This window comes from Physella acuta, unplaced genomic scaffold (assembly GCF_028476545.2).
Source record: "Physella acuta isolate Inbredline_101_S28 unplaced genomic scaffold, ASM2847654v3 ptg000465l, whole genome shotgun sequence".
Taxonomy (NCBI): Eukaryota; Metazoa; Mollusca; class Gastropoda; family Physidae; genus Physella; species Physella acuta.
Genome location: NW_026731984.1, coordinates 398,566 through 414,864, shown reverse-complemented (window position 1 = coordinate 414,864; position 16,299 = coordinate 398,566). Strand labels below are relative to the sequence as shown.

Genomic DNA, 16,299 nt, shown 5'->3' with positions numbered 1-16,299 from the left:
AACATATCAGCCTCTCTCAACAGACCAGCATCTCTCAACAGACCAGACTTACCACACAACAGATCAGCCTCTCTCAACAGACCAGCCTCTCTCAACAGACCAGCCTCTCTCAACATACCAGCCTCTCTCAACATACCAGCCTCTCTCAGCATACCAACCTCTCACAACAGAGCAGTCTTACCACACAACAGACCAGCCTCTCTCAACATACCAGCCTCTCTTAACAGATTAGCCTCACTCGACAGACCAGCCTCTCTCAACAGACCAGCCTCTCTCAACAGACCAGCCTCTATCAACATACCAGCCTCTCTCAACATACCAGCCTCTCTCAGCATACCAGCCTCTCACAACAGAGCAGTCTTAACACATAACAGACCAGCCTCTCTCAACAGACCAGCCTCTCAACATATCAGCCTCTCTCAACAGACCAGCATCTCTCAACAGACCAGACTTACCACACAACAGACCAGCCTCTCTCAACAGACCAGCCTCTCTCAACAGACCAGCCTCTCTCAACATACCAGCCTCTCTCAACATACCAGCCTCTCTCAGCATACCAACCTCTCACAACAGAGCAGTCTTACCACACAACAGACCAGCCTCTCTCAACAGACCAGCCTCTCTTAACAGATTAGCCTCACTCGACAGACCAGCCTCTCTCAACAGACCAGCCTCTCTCAACAGACCAGCCTCTATCAACATACCAGCTTCTCTCAACAGACCAGCCTCTCTCAACAGACCAGCCTCTCTCAACAGACCAGCCTCTCTCAACAGACCAGCCTCTCTTAACAGATCAGCCTATCTCAACAGATCAGCCTATCTCAACAGACCAGCCTCTCAACATACCAGCCTCTCTCAACAGATTAGCCTCTCTCAAAAGACTAGCCTCTCTCAACAGACCAGCCTCTCTCAACAGATCAGCCTCTCTCAACAGACCAGTCTCTCTCAATAGACCAGCCTCTCTTGACCTATCAGCCTCTTTCAACAGATCAGCCTCTCTCAACAGACTAGTCTCTCAACATATCAATCTCTCTCAACAGACCAGCCTCCCTCGACAGACCAGTCTCTCTCAATAGACCAGTCTCTCTCAATAGACCAGCCTCTCAACATATCAGTCTCTCTCATCAGACCAGCCTCTCTCAACATATCAGCCTCTCTCAACAGACCAGGCTCTAAACAGATCAGCCTCTCTCAACAGACCAACCTCATTCTACAAACCCAGCACCCACCAGATTTAGTGAAATAAATTGTGAGAATAGAAAGATGTAATAAATAAAGCATAACCTTCAACAGTTAACAAGTCTAATCTCTATTAAAAATTAAACTGACCCCATAATGTAGAATAAACTCAAATAAATAAAATATGAGCCCAAAACTATAATCTAAATATTATGAGGTGTTAATTATAACTTAAAAACATAAACATAACTAAATCACGTTCATTGGACAAAACGAACGAACGCGGCTGGGACCAAAATTCTCGGCTCAAAACAGCTAAGTCTGCGCGCGCACAGATAGACGGTTTGCACCGAGAATTTTAGACCGAGCAAACCGTCTATCTTTTTAAACCTGCTATAACTTTGTAAATATCAACAAAACCCATTTTAAAACGCTACAGTATAGTCGGTAGAGAGTTTCTTCGGAGATATCTTTTAAAAAAATGTGTATTAGAGCGATCGAGAAGGAAATAATAAGTTTTTTGTCTCTCCTGTAAAATTTACATTTTCGGAGTTAGACAGTTTGCGACCGAGACCATCGATATATATATATATATATATATATATATATATATATATATATATATATATATGTCTTCCCTTTGTGAGCTGTGTCTGGTTGCCTCCCCTGCGTAAAAACAAGACGCCTATACGAATGAAGGTGAAGGCGCGGGTTGAGATTTGGGTGTGTGCGTGCGTGCGCGTGATAGTGAGTAGATGCCAACAAGGGCGCTCATTCAGGCGGGGGAGAGGGGGTGAGAAAGGTGTACCGTGTTATTACTCACTCCAGATTTTCCTCCTAAGAAGCCATTTTTTTCACAGCACAGTAGAAGTATTCGTCTCCTTGTGTTTGGCACATTCGAGTTAACGGAGTTGAAAAACTTTGATTGGATTTGTTTCATTGCTTGTGTACCTGTATAAAGGTAAGTTATGTGCTGGGAGTTGTGTGTGTGTGCCCGTGTTACACACTTTAAAAGTGTTGTTTTTTTTTAATTTTCTGTTTAAAAAAAACGTAGAAAATTAAAGGGAGGGAAGTGCGAACTCGTATTAGAACATTACAAGAAAAATAATGTTTTTTGTAGGTGATGCCGGTATTCCATAAACAAATTATAATTATATCTTTAGAGGTCTATTATAGAAAAAACGAATATTATAGAAAACTTCTCTAAACTAAGACTACAACCGATTAAGTAGAGAAATAAACCTGGTATTTTAGTTTTTAATAAATGCCCAGCTAAATTTGTATCCATAAATTCAAGTACCGCTAGGTCTACTTACAAGAAGAGAGACCGCGATCACCAACTTCCTGGCTCTTCCTCGACCGTTTTGATCTGTTCTGACTGTTTGGTGAACTAGTGAATTTATTTTCAATATTAGCACCAGTTAAAAGTATACTATTATAACTATTTCCTGGCTTAATTTGTATGTTTGTAATGTAACTCAAGCAATTTACCAGCTTTACCCTACCCCCACCCTCCACACCATTCACGCTATACTATTAATAGATTAAGAATTAATGTGCTCCTGATATTATTGTTATTGAAGTTGCAAATGATTAATAAATGATCGGCGTTTATAACTGACAGTAGTTTCACATCATAGGCCAGTCTTAAAGTCAATAAACGACGATTTTACTGCTGGTGTTTGGTTGGGAATGGTGTGGACAAAAAAGTTATGACCAAAACTAACTTGAGAAAATAAACAACAAGCCAACCTAACTTTAAACTCAATTTTCAGTAAGCTGATATTGGGATGTTAACAGTGTTTCTTCCAGACTTTTTTCTCCGGGTGGGGGGGAGGGAGAGGGGCACTTGATATTGTCGGGATGGGGGGGGGGGGGGGGCGGACAACATTTTCGGGGTGGGGTGTGGACACTGGTAAAAGTATGTTTTCTATATAAATTCCATTTAGTTCGGGGAGGGAGGGGGCGGAAGACTTTCTTCGGTGGGGGGGGGGAGCCTGGATGCCTGAAAGAAACTCTGGATGATACTACTGTCTCCGCTGTAGTTAGATAACTGTGCTGTAATATGATAAGAACTCTACTCATCTACCATAAGGCCAGAAAGGGGAGTTTAACTTTCTTTGTCTTTTGTGAGGGGAGAGCAGCCTATAGTAACTACACGGTGCTAAAACATGAATAATGATGCAATGTTAATACGTGCTTTAAGCATGGGTCCAGCAAGTATGGGTGCACTAAGTTTGTGAACTAGATGTGAGTTCACTAAGATAGAGTGCAATTATGTATGGGTGCATTGTACACTGGGATTGTGCATATGAGTGTGTAGGTATAGTAGGCCTATACGATGAACTGTTGTGTGTTATAGGTACTGATCACTGGGTTTGAGTGCACTGGATATAAATATTATATATAAAATGTAAGTGTATTAAACATGGATATGGAAAGCATCACTTGTCCACACCTATCCCAGCTAGAACCTTTAATGAGAAAACCTAACTCAGTCTCATGAATCCATCAAATCTATTTCAGCCATACTCTACTGACCTAACCCAATCCATCAAATCTATTTCAGCCATACTCTAATAACCTAATCTAATCAATCAAATCTATTTCAGCCATACTCTACTAACCTAACCCAATCCATCTAATCTATTTCAACCATACTGTACTAACCCAACAACCCATTAAATCTATTTCAGTCATACTCTACTGACCTAACCCTAACCCAATAACCCATCTAATCTATTTAAGTCATTCTGTACTGACTTAACCCTAACCCAACAACCCATCTAATCTATTTCAACCATACTCTACTGACCTAACCCTAACCCAACAACCCATCTAATCTATTTCAACCATACTCTACTGACCTAACCCTAACCCAACAACCCATTAAATCTATTTCAGTCATACTCTACTGACCTAACCCTAACCCAATAACCCATCTAATCTATTTCAGCCATATTGTACTGACCTAACCCTAAACCAACAATAAATCTAATCTATTTAAGTCATTCTGTACTGACTTAACCCTAACCCAACAACCCATCAAATCTATTTCAGCCATACTCTACTAACCTAACCCAACAACCCATCTAATCTATTTAAGTCATTCTGTACTGACCTAACCCTAACCCAACACCCCACAAATCTATTTCAACCATACTCTACTGACCTAACCCTAACCCAACAACCCATCTAATCTATTTCAACCATACTCTACTGACCTAACCCTAACCCAACAACCCATCTAATCTATTTCAACCATACTCTACTGACCTAACCCTAACCCAACAACCCATCTAATCTATTTTAGCCATACTCTACTGACCTAACCCTAACCCAACAACCCATCTAATCTATTTCAGCCATACTCTACTGACTTAACCCTAACCCAACAACCCATCTAATCTATTTCAACCATACTCTACTGACCTAACCCTAACCCAACAACCCATCTAATCTATTTTAGCCATACTCTACTGACCTAACCCTAACCCAACAACCCATCTAATCTATTTCAACCATACTATACTGACCTAACCCTAACCCAACAACCCATCTAATCTATTTAAGTCATACTCTACTGACCTAACCCTAACCCAATAACCCATCTAATCTATTTCAACCATACTATACTGACCTAACCCTAACCCAACAACCCATCTAATCTATTTGAGTCATACTGTACTGACCTAACCCTAACCCAACAACCCATCTAATCTATTTCAGCCACCATGTCGAGCACTAAAACCAAGAAGAAACAGCGGACTAGAACACAGCGCTACACATCCAATGTGTTTGCCATGTTCAATCAAGCACAGATACAAGAGTTCAAGGTCAGATAGAGTTAACTGTTTCTTTCAGTCAAACTTTAAAGATTTATTGATTTCTTAATATTTTTTATTGATTTATTTTTAAATAGATTATAATATAATATCTAAATCTGGTAGTTTATTTTCCTATATGTTAAATGCTTTGTTCAACTTCAATGTTTGTTTAGTTGTTTTTTTTATGTTTATACAAAAAAAATTAACTTACTTAATGCACAATTATTTTATTTTATTTTTCAACTGGATTTGACATGATTTAGATACCCATCTAACATTTTAAGTTTAAGCCTATATTCCAATGCTACTTTAACCTCACATATGTCAAAAATTGGAATATATTAGAAAATTTTTTAAATACCATTGAAAATTAATATATAAAATAAAGCATTCTTTTCCAATATTTTTCTCATTATTTCACTTTAACTCTTAAATTTAAGGGCCTTTAATTAATTGGTTAAAATAAAAGTTTCATTATTAAAAAAAACCAGAAGATTTATTAACAATATAAAAAATTTCTTTCAAACCAATTTATAGCAAAGGTTTTAATTATCAACCAAATGGTATCTAAAATTTAGAAACAAATTTATTTTTCCATTTAAATTTTTCAGAAAGCTTTAAATAAGATAGACTAAAAACTTCTCCAGGTAAATTTTGTAGCTACTGATAAGACTGACATCATCAAATAACATCAAAAGATTTAGAAAATTTTTAAAAAATTTTCTCTCAAGTAAATCTTTTAGCTTTTGATAAGATTGACCAATATAACTTATCAGGAGGTTTAGTAACATAGTTTTAAAAAATTTTCTCATGTAACTTTCCAGGAAGCTACAAAAAACTTCTCCATATAAATATTTTAGCTTTTGATAGATTGACCAAGTAACTTATCAGAAGATTTGGAAATATTTTTTGTTTTAATTTTTCTCATGTAACTTTCCAGGAAGCTTTTAATATGATCTACAAAAAACTTCTTCAAATAAATGATTTAGCTTTTGATAAGATTGACCAAGTAACTTATTAGAAGATTTGGAAATATTTTTGTTTCAATTTTTCTCATGTAACTTTCCAGGAAGCTTTTAATATGATTGACCAAAACCGAGACGGGTACATCGACAAGGAGGATCTGTTTGAGATGTTCACATCCCTGGGCAAGAACCCAACTGATGACGATCTGGACGTGATGATCAACATGGCGCCAGGCCCTATCAACTTCACCATGTTCCTCACGCTGTTTGGTGAAAAACTCAACGGAACTGATCCAGAGGAGGTCATTAAAAATGCTTTTGCTTGCTTTGACGACAGAAACATAGGTGAGTTAATTAGTCTAAGTTAATGAGTATGCTTTGTGGGACAGAGTGGTCTGGCGGTAGAGAGCTGGACTGCTAACCCGCAAGTCTTGAGTTCGAATCAAAGTCACTAGACCGTCCCTGAGTCCACCCAACTCACGTTAGGGAAAGTAAAGGCGGCTGGGAATAGTGCTGACCACACTATCTCTTCATGTGCAGAGGTCACAGAAACAAGTGAACTCCACTTGCCCTATAGACTGTCAGGTTTGAAAAGGGAAACTTTACTTTTTAATGAGTATGCTTAAGTAGCTAATGAGTTGAGGTGATGATCAGCATTTAAGAGTAAATAAAATCAAATGAGTTTAAAAGGTTAAGTTAATTAGCTGGGTTAATGATATGAGTTGATTATCTGTGCTTATCAGGTGAGTTCATTAGTAAGGATAATAATTTTCACTCATGTAATAATTAGGTAAGTAAATCACTTTATGTGTTAAGCTAATTAGAGGAGGTAATGTCTGAGGCTAATGAGAGGAGTTAGTATCAGTAATTAGGTAGATTCATTTTAAAATTTAATTAGGTGAGACAGTGATATAATCTACTGACTTCACATTAGGCATTAGGTAGTGTTGGGGGGTGAGGAGGGGGTTATACTCTCTTAATGAACCAGGCTAATGATTACAGCTAAGAAGTTGAGTTTTTTGGTTGAATTAGTGAGTAGATTAGATAGCCAATCAATTAGTACACTAATTTACTACTACATTTCCCATTTAACTGAGTTGCTGAAATTCGACGTTCAATAAAATTTTGCAGATTTTAAGCATGGCTTTTAAGGCTTTATAATGTTCAAATCCATCAGTTTATTATTCTTTTACTGTTAGGTTTAAAAAAAACTAACTGTATACTATACTTTAATCAGCTAGTCAGAAATAATTCAAAATATTTTTGTAAACATGTAGGCCTATCTTATAAGAAAAACATAACCTATTTACATTTCTATGAGTTAGGCTAACAACAATGTATATTATAATCACTATATTTTTCTCCTATTTTTCTGGCCAACAGGTTTCATTCCAGAGGATTATCTCAGGGACTGTTTAATGACCATGGGAGACCGCTGGTCAGAGGATATGGTGGATGAACTGCTTCACGGCGCCCCAATTCTGGAAGGGAAATTTGACTACCTAGAATTCACTCGCACACTGAAACATGGAGCAAGAGAAAAGGATGATCCCCCAATCCCATTAGTAGAGCAGCAAGAGGCAGGGGAGGGTAACTCTGCAGGAACAGGAAGTTAAGAGAGAATGGTGGTAGGAATGTTGTTGACAGTTCAAAACAAACAATTCCATGTACATGAGTGCCTTACAATTTGCATTTTTTTTCATATCTCTATGGTATCTTCTTTCACTGAAACTCTTTTTGTTATATACTGTTTAAACATTTTAAAATATATTTCTTTTAAAATGATACTTAGAAAATATAATATAGTGGTATTATTTTTATAGGTAAGTTAATCCTATGCTCGATATATTTTTAATTTTATTTTTCTAATTATTATATATCAAAATGCAATCAAAACAAGTATTTTCTCTACTCTAAATAAATGCATTAAATATACTAAAATTATTGTGCACAATAATAGGCCCTAGTTGTTTTTTAATATATTTTACTATTACTTTGAGTTCAGCAAAATATTTTTATTATTATTATTAAACTGTCAATCCATGTATCAGTTATATTTAGACATAATAAAATATGTCAACATAAAGCAAATGTATCATTACTTGAGAAAAAAAATAATTTACAACTACTTTCACTACTCATTAAATACAAGTTGTTATTTTTAAATCACCTTCCAATACTGTAATATCGTAAGCCCATAAACACTGAAAGATATGCATTTGTAAAGTCACTTTCCTCTTATTAGTTTTTATTTACAGCAAAGTTAAAAACAAAAATATGATTCTGTACTACTTATATCACACATTCATAACAAAAGATACAAATTTGGATAAATCTGTCTTGCACTTTAAAAAAAAAAATGATTCCTTGCTTTCAGAGACCATAGGCTACTCTCAACACAATAACAAAAAATGTTAGTCCTCCAACAAATTGGCTCACCATTTTGTTATATATTTATCATTATAAAATTATTATATATAAAATTATATGAGTAGAAACTACTTTTCAAAAAATCATAAGCCTTTTAAAGTTTGGTCACTGTATTTAATGTAAGCAGCAAATTCAGTTTTGATAAACATCAATAAATCAACATTTTCATCACCACAGCACAAAGTTATACAACATTAAATCAAACATTACTATGCTAAGGTCTTTGAAACAGATGTACTCTACTTCATCTGCCCCAGAGAGTCTTGGGCACAAACAATAAAAGATGATGGGTCAAACATTCAAATTCCGGTCAAATAAAATAAAAACATTCTGTTTTTTAAAAAAAAATCAGAACTATAACATTGAAGACAAATGGTGTGTATTCATTTAGCAATAAAAATTGTAAACCAACCAATCTAGTTTGGTTTGTTATATCTCTTGTTATAAACTAGTTCAGACCAGCTGAATAATGCAAAAATTGTTGTTGTCCTTTTTTTCATTTAAATGGTATCAAAAAATTCTCATAAGCAAATAGTCCTAACCCTTACCACAGTTAACATTTTGTTTAGAAACTAAGTCTGGTGGATGATCAATGTTTTTTTAAGATCAATGCAGTCTATCTTCAAGATTGTTAAGGAAAAAAACTGCTTCAATTTATTTTACCACTTATTCATAACTACAGGTTAATTTAATCTCAGATTACCACATGTGGTTAACATGGCTTGTTTTCATTTTTAACTCACCAAACAGTAATAAAACAGGTAGTGGTAGTACCCTCACAAACTCAAGACAACAGTTAAGTATGAGAATACTAACACTACCTGTTTTATTATGATTCCCATAAACCTCACAGCATCAACCGTTCTATTTATGTTTTTTTTAACACACCACCAGCAGTTAAGATTAGGTCACCAACTCTATGGCTTTATTAAAAAAAATGTATCACAAAGTAGATGCCTGTTATATTAAATATGGTCACCATCAAAGGTAACAATACTAGAAGCCTACATAAAACTGTGTCATCACAGTTTATAGCAGGCTATAGAAAACCAGTGTGCTTTCCCCATTGACCTAATCATCAACACACAGTTATTTTAAACATTAACCAATGCCTGCAGGCCTAACAGGTATATGGAGGGGGGGGGGGGGGAGTAGCATTGTCCTTTATGGTAGTGGGGGGGTAGATGTAATGTGCTGAACAATTTATCCAATGCATATAACACTATACATTAAGTTCATTATCCATATTTTCTTTTAGCACCTACTGTTATTCCACTACACACAAATTTTACCATCTTAAAGTTCAGTCAAACCTAACTAAACCTCATCCCCAGAGGAGAGAAACCTGGTTAAATGTATATTGAATTTTGGTTTAATTTACATACATACTGTATTAACCATTGGCAAAATAGAATTTTCCGACACTGGTTGATAAAAAAAACCAGATCACAAATGATCCATTTTAGGCAGGTTGTACTACGACTATAAAAATAGAATCACAGCTGATCTGTGTGGTGTGACAAGAATTTGTGAAGCTGTTCATCCACACTTTTACACATGAAAAATCAAATCAAATAGAGGGTTTTTCCTAGAAGAGACGGATGATGAAAATAAATATTTTAAGTTGATGAAAGACAACATATGTTCTATTTGGTGTGTTTTTTAAATAACTGTTAAATCAATATGTCCTACACTTGGAGGAATATTACACTATACATATATATAAATATTTAGCTCTATATTAGTATACTACTGCGTATGTTATTTACATGTAATAATAATATATATATATATTTATATGGTTCCTAAAATATTTTACAAATCATAAGCGACTTTTTAGGAACTTATCACAAAATGAAAGCTCAATGATTATATCACAAGAAAAAAAAAACACTTATCAACCGCTATTCAAAATTATTCAATGCATTCAACTCATCCTGGCACAAAATAAACTTCTGTATAGATGTCGGCAGCCCAAGAACCTGACATTCCGCTACAATGTTTGTCGTTAAACACTCTCGAACTTTTCTACGACACATACTCTGCAAAGAATCCACCCGTAAAAAAGCGCCAACTAAATATTTATGCAGAAGAACGTACGGTTTACAGTACTCCAAGATCCACCTGTAATGTCTGAAACTGCATCCACAAGCAATCAACACCTCCACCATCACACGATCCGCCTTGATGAACGCTATAATTAACGGCGTTTCATCCTGCTGCACTTTATAACCAGTCGCAGCCAGATTGTACCTAGAGTTCCTAACCCTGACATGGAGATCACAGTTGTGAAGGATTAGCCATTTCACCAGCCAGTAACTGCTCATCTCCACAGCTTTCTGCAGGCATGTCTTGCCCTCCGCCCCCACCGAGTTGATATCCGCGCCAAACTCCAGCAGCAGATCCAGGCATGCCAGGATGTCACCCTGACGAGCCTGTGTCGCTGTGAATGTCTGATGCAGAGCGGTGTCGCCGTGGGAGTCGGTCAGTAACATGTCACAGTTGGCTTCTAATAGGATCTGGGATATAAAAAAATTACATGGAAGTGCCTATACAATATAAGCATGTCTGACGAGTCTTCTACTCATGTTTATGCAAGTAAAATTAAAAGATATTTTAAAAAATATAATCATTAGGTCTTTTTAAACAAAATAAAAGTAAAGTTCGTCTTTCAGACCTAATAGATAAAGTTCATTTGTTTTTTGAACTGGCATTATGGCATATAAAGGGATGATGTAGTCAGTACTATGCCCAGCCACCTTTACTTTCCCTAATGTGAGTCAGGCACCCATCATAGCTGGGTGGACTCACCTTTTAACCATCAGGACAAAAACAAGAGATGAATTGTACATGTTTAATATTCTAGGTTTTCAGCACTAAACTACTTCTAGTCTTTTGACCATCAGATATTAAAATTGTACACACATTTAATACTCAAGATATTCAGCTCTAAAAAACATAGACATAAAAGGGGCAAAACTTTACCCGTAGACACTTTGGTCTCCCGCAAGCAGCCTCCATTAAGGGTGTTTTACACTCAACATCACATACATCTTTGTCAATGTTTTTTATGGAGAGAAGGAATTTTAACATTTCTTCATTTGATACCTGAAAGAAATATAAAGCAATTTATCATCAATTTTAACTGTTTAAAGTTTATGGTCAACAGTTTTGTAATATATACTGGACTACATCTAATTTCTAACTGTAAACAGAAAAAATGTGGTTTTGTCAAGTAAAAAAATTTGCATGGATAACTAATACTTATACTGCTTCATGTAATAAAAAACAAAAAAAACTGACACAGAAATCTATTACTTTTACTGATAAATCATTACATGTAACACACCTCCCAAAAAATTGGCATGGAAAACTCTTATTTTTATTGATACATGATACATAAGCTCAAAACGTAGGCACAAAAATCTGTTTCTTTTTATTGCTTCATCATGTAGCATAAACCCATAAAACTGGCACAGAAATCTCTTACTTTTACTGATACATGCAGCATAAACCCAAAAAGTGGCATGAAAATCTCTTACTTTTACAGCTTCATGCAGCATACACCGCCCTCGAAACATCATATTTACATCAGCACCTTCAGTTATTAACCCCATAATGACATCTTTGCGGTTCATATGTATACATCTCTAGTTCAGTGAAAAAGAAAATCACATTTAGACTCTAAAGTATCATGATTTAGAGGTTTAACTTAGGCATATAAAATTTCATTTTCATTGGCATCTGTACTGAGAGGTTGTAAAAGTAAAGTTATTTTCAACTTAACTATTTTTTTTAAAAAAAGCACTGAACAGTGAGTAGATAATAATAGTTGCATCAAAAAGTAATTCATTTTTAATACCATTAAACAATACGAGCAGACCCGGGGCATATCATACGCCACTATTTAGTTGTTTTATTTTCTACTTTTCAGTAATTCATAATTAGTGAATTCAACTGAACCAATGCTGCCACTGAATATATTTGCTTTAAAACACTATCAGTATCTCGTTAAGGACAATAACCCCCCCCCCTTTTCCAACCCCTACCCCACCCACCCTCACAGTGAAAGCAGCCTCCTCTTAGTCTTAGTTACCTCCCCTAAGTTTAAAATCGTTTCAAACTAAATTATCTGCCCCTAATAGCCGTCACTAAACCCGGCTCTATGATTGTGAACATTTAGCGTGAACCACAGCTCACCAGACCATGTAGGGGTGGGGGTGGTAGGGAGCGCGCTTACAGCTTGGTGTTTTCTAGCATCTCCAAGAAGAGAATTATATATATAGATGGTATTTCTATGATCTCTAGTAGGATAATATAAGATTAAGGTTTTTAATCAACCTGTGATGCTGTAAGTGTAAGAACTAGGCTCAAGGGAGTAATACCATCACAGGCCTGTTATAGAACCACAAATAAAACAAGAAAGACAACCAAGCCCTTACAAAAAACGTCAGCCCAACAATGGGAGATAAGATGAAGCCAGGATGTGCCGACTCGATGTCCCTGACCAGCATCTGGAACTTTTCTTCATGGCAGTCTTGTTTTTTGAACGCGTGGGAGAAAAACCACAATGCCAGGTCATGACCCCTGTGTTTGGGAGTATCACTGAAGTAAGGATCTGCATACCCGCAATGCATTTTATGCACAACTCTTTAGAAACAGTGGATTACATGGACTCCAGATATATAATAATTTTATTTAGTATTATCTTGATATTGGCATTCTTCACCTGAAAATAATAAATGGATCATTTTAATAAAAAATTTGTTTAGGCCAAAAATTAGGCCTAGAAGAATCTATTGATTCTATTCGCTTCTAGATCTATACTATATATATTCTATTTCTACTACTACCTACTACTAGATCTAAATTATTAAAATTAACAAGCTAACACTAACACGAATACTAGATCTAATACTAATACTATACTTTACTAATATAATAATAGTAATAATAGGCTATTCATTCAGTATTAGGCTAATTATAGTAATTAATTATTAATTGGAATGAATAGACTATTGAATAGGCCTATTATAGTTATACTATTATTACTATTAATAATATTAATATTATTTTCAATTTCATCAAAATGAGAAAATGAAATAAAATGCAAGCAGCAATTTTTGCCAATAGATTTTCATTAGAATAATGCAGGCCTATCTATTAATGATTCTAATCTAAATACTAATAGATAGGCATTTCGACTTCCGCTGTTTCGATTCGGTACAACCACATCCTGACTTTTTCATCGTACTTGTTGAAATTCGCCATTTTTTAACATGTTAATTCTCGCCATCGGAATCGAAGAATAAAATGTATTCGATGTGAATATTTGAGTTGAATTTCATCTTTTATACATACTAATAAATGAATTAGCTCCCGTTTTACATTGTCCGATACCGAAAGCGATCACCGATAATAGCAAATATTTGTCGAAATGCCGACGCTACCGAACTGGCGCATTGACAACTAAATTTCAGATATAAATAATCCTTTAAGTTGCATGAAAATAGGCTTAAATAGCATGCCAACCATTTGGATAAATAGAAATGTCGATTTGAAGGGTTTTTAAGCACGGGCCAATGAGGAGTAGCGCGATAAAACTCGTAGGGGTAGGAACGACAAAGCATGCGTAATTTCATAATGGCGGCCGGGCTACGAGATATTAATAGATATGCGCATACGATGTTTTTTAATAGCTGTTTGTTTTTAAATGGACTGTTACAATAAAATGGGCTTTAAAATAAATATAATGTAGATCTAAATTATTAGATTAAAAATGGAAAGAATGAAATTAGGCCTAATTGCTGCCTAAATAAATTATAAAATTTTAAATTAGCCAGATTTTTATTAACCTTCTTAATACCAGGTTAACTAGATCTAGCAAACTAGCATTAACCAATTGCAGATAAATAGATTATAAAGGCATTTTTAAGTAGAAAAAAATCTATATTTATTGTAAACAGTTTAAAAAAAATAGAATCTAGATCTAGATCTAAATGGAAATGAAAACACTAAAACAATAATGGGTCTAGAGATGTGTAATTATATAATATTATATATATATATATATATATATATATATATATATATATATATATATATATATATATATAAACTATTAGGCCTTAATGTAAATACTGACAGGCCTATCTGTAGTATCTAGATCTATAAAGTACTATAAAGGGCCTAAATTAAAAATAATAATGCCCAATTTTATAAGCTGCACTGCATTACAGTTTTAGTTAAAGGCAACTATAATAGAAAGAAAACATGAACACTTTAATTAATCGATTAATGTCATTTAAGAATTTATCAAAGGATACGTCAACTTCACTAAACATTTTATAAATAAGAATACTGTGAAATGTCAATCTTTGAGTTTTAGCACACCTCAACACTTTTCATCAGAAACATTACAAGAACCAAAATTTTCTAAATTAATAATAACATTTTTACCATGTTATACAAGGACACAAATCTAATGTTTATGGCAAATCGTTAAGTATCTTGATCATATTGTGCTGTATTTGACTTGTAAGTTCTAACTCTATACATTACCTGTACAATATGTATACTAGCATTCTTATTACTAACACCAGAATCAATATGTAAAGTTTAATCTTTATTTTTATAGTAGCAACAAAGAAGTGTAACATATTAGCCTGTAGTTAATCATCATAGTCTAATTGCGCTGTACCATATTCAAGTTCACTATTTATAGTTTTCCTCTAGCTATGTTTATTTTACTTGCATGATTGTATTTTTTACATGCTCTAGTCCTAATATATAAAGTTTCATGATGGTATATGGAATAGCAACCTAGCTGTGCAGTCTGGAAATCCTCTTATGGCAGTCACTATTGAACAGTGCCACACCCCTTAATTTAACTTCATTATTTCTAGTTACCTCTTTTCTAATTTTTTTTTATTTGTAGACTTCTATTGCCTATATCATTGAGTACAAATGTGCAAAGTTTTATCATTATATCTTTAATAGCAACATTGGTATGCAAGTTTAAAGCCAATCACACGTCTGGAATGCAGGTTACAATGAAACATAACAAGTTAAACACATAACTTTGAAAATTCATATAAAAAAAACTATTAGGCCTAGAATGATAAATTTGATATTTTTATCAATGGGGTATATTATAGGATTAATCTGGGTCCATTTTATCATTCTATGATAATTAGGAAAAATTTCCCAATAGGCCTACTAATAGATCTAGGCCTATATCTATCTATTGATCTATTTATTATATCAACTACTTGACATTTTACTTATTGCACTTACAGCAACATTACATTATTTCAATGATTTTTAGAATCTTTATTCTAGAAGTGCTAAAATTAACCCTATAAATTCAATAAAATCAAATCAAATACGGAAGGAGACATTGGATATACTTTTTGTATGTATGATACATTGTCCCACTAAATGTCTGATTCTAACTAAAGTGACCAGAATGATATTTTAAAATCTTTAAAGGCTGGACTAACTAAGTTACCGTTACATAAATTCTTAATATTTATATTTCCTAAACTAATCTAGATCTGGATCTAGATTACGCCGGAAGAAAGTTTAAACCAGTTGTGTCGACTTATTTATTATTTATCCTTTTATATAGCCATTCAAAATATAGCCATTCAAAATATAGCCTATAGGCTAGATGACACTGCTATGGAACGACTAACAAATTTAAACCAAATTTACATGTGAATTGGGTATCTTGGGGGGTAAGTTGGGGGAGTCTTAATCACCTATATAATAATAATACTACATAACATATTTCTAAGCCCGCCTCCCCCCCCCCCCCCCCCCACCCCCACCCCCCCACCTTGCCTCAATTTAGTCTGGGAATTGATTTAACAATAAATAGCTACGGGAAATTAGTA

At 34.7% G+C, this 16,299-nt stretch overlaps 2 protein-coding genes across 2 annotated transcripts; one reads left to right on the top strand and one right to left on the bottom strand.

The window, feature by feature from the left end:
* Positions 1-1,947: 1,947 nt before the first annotated feature.
* Positions 1,948-7,743, top strand: LOC131943727 (myosin regulatory light chain 12A-like). The gene is made up of 4 exons (XM_059303948.1): positions 1,948-2,140; positions 4,909-5,015; positions 6,076-6,316; positions 7,355-7,743. Exons 2-4 carry the CDS (start codon positions 4,914-4,916, stop codon positions 7,585-7,587), a joined length of 576 nt encoding a protein of 191 aa, XP_059159931.1. The 5' UTR covers positions 1,948-2,140; positions 4,909-4,913; the 3' UTR covers positions 7,588-7,743.
* A 2,351-nt stretch (positions 7,744-10,094) lies between these two features.
* LOC131943705 (uncharacterized) lies at positions 10,095-15,813 on the bottom strand. Its single transcript, XM_059303916.1, has 5 exons — positions 15,698-15,813; positions 12,844-13,130; positions 11,944-12,051; positions 11,387-11,509; positions 10,095-10,920 (listed from the first exon to the last, which is right to left on the bottom strand). Exons 2-5 carry the CDS (start codon positions 13,036-13,038, stop codon positions 10,306-10,308), a joined length of 1,041 nt encoding a protein of 346 aa, XP_059159899.1. The 5' UTR covers positions 13,039-13,130; positions 15,698-15,813; the 3' UTR covers positions 10,095-10,305.
* Positions 15,814-16,299: the final 486 nt, after the last annotated feature.

Coding starts and splice junctions, on each gene's coding strand:
- LOC131943727 (XM_059303948.1), top strand. CDS start 4,914: ATGTCGAGCACTAAAACCAAGAAGAAACAGCGGACTAGAACACAGCGC. Junction 5,016..6,075: donor CACAGATACAAGAGTTCAAG/GTCAGATAGAGT, acceptor GTAACTTTCCAG/GAAGCTTTTAATATGATTGA. Junction 6,317..7,354: donor CTTTGACGACAGAAACATAG/GTGAGTTAATTA, acceptor TCTGGCCAACAG/GTTTCATTCCAGAGGATTAT.
- LOC131943705 (XM_059303916.1), bottom strand. CDS start 13,038: ATGCATTGCGGGTATGCAGATCCTTACTTCAGTGATACTCCCAAACAC. Junction 11,510..11,943: donor TGCTGCATGAAGCTGTAAAA/GTAAGAGATTTT, acceptor TATTTCTTTCAG/GTATCAAATGAAGAAATGTT. Junction 10,921..11,386: donor GGAGACCAAAGTGTCTACGG/GTAAAGTTTTGC, acceptor TTTATATCCCAG/ATCCTATTAGAAGCCAACTG.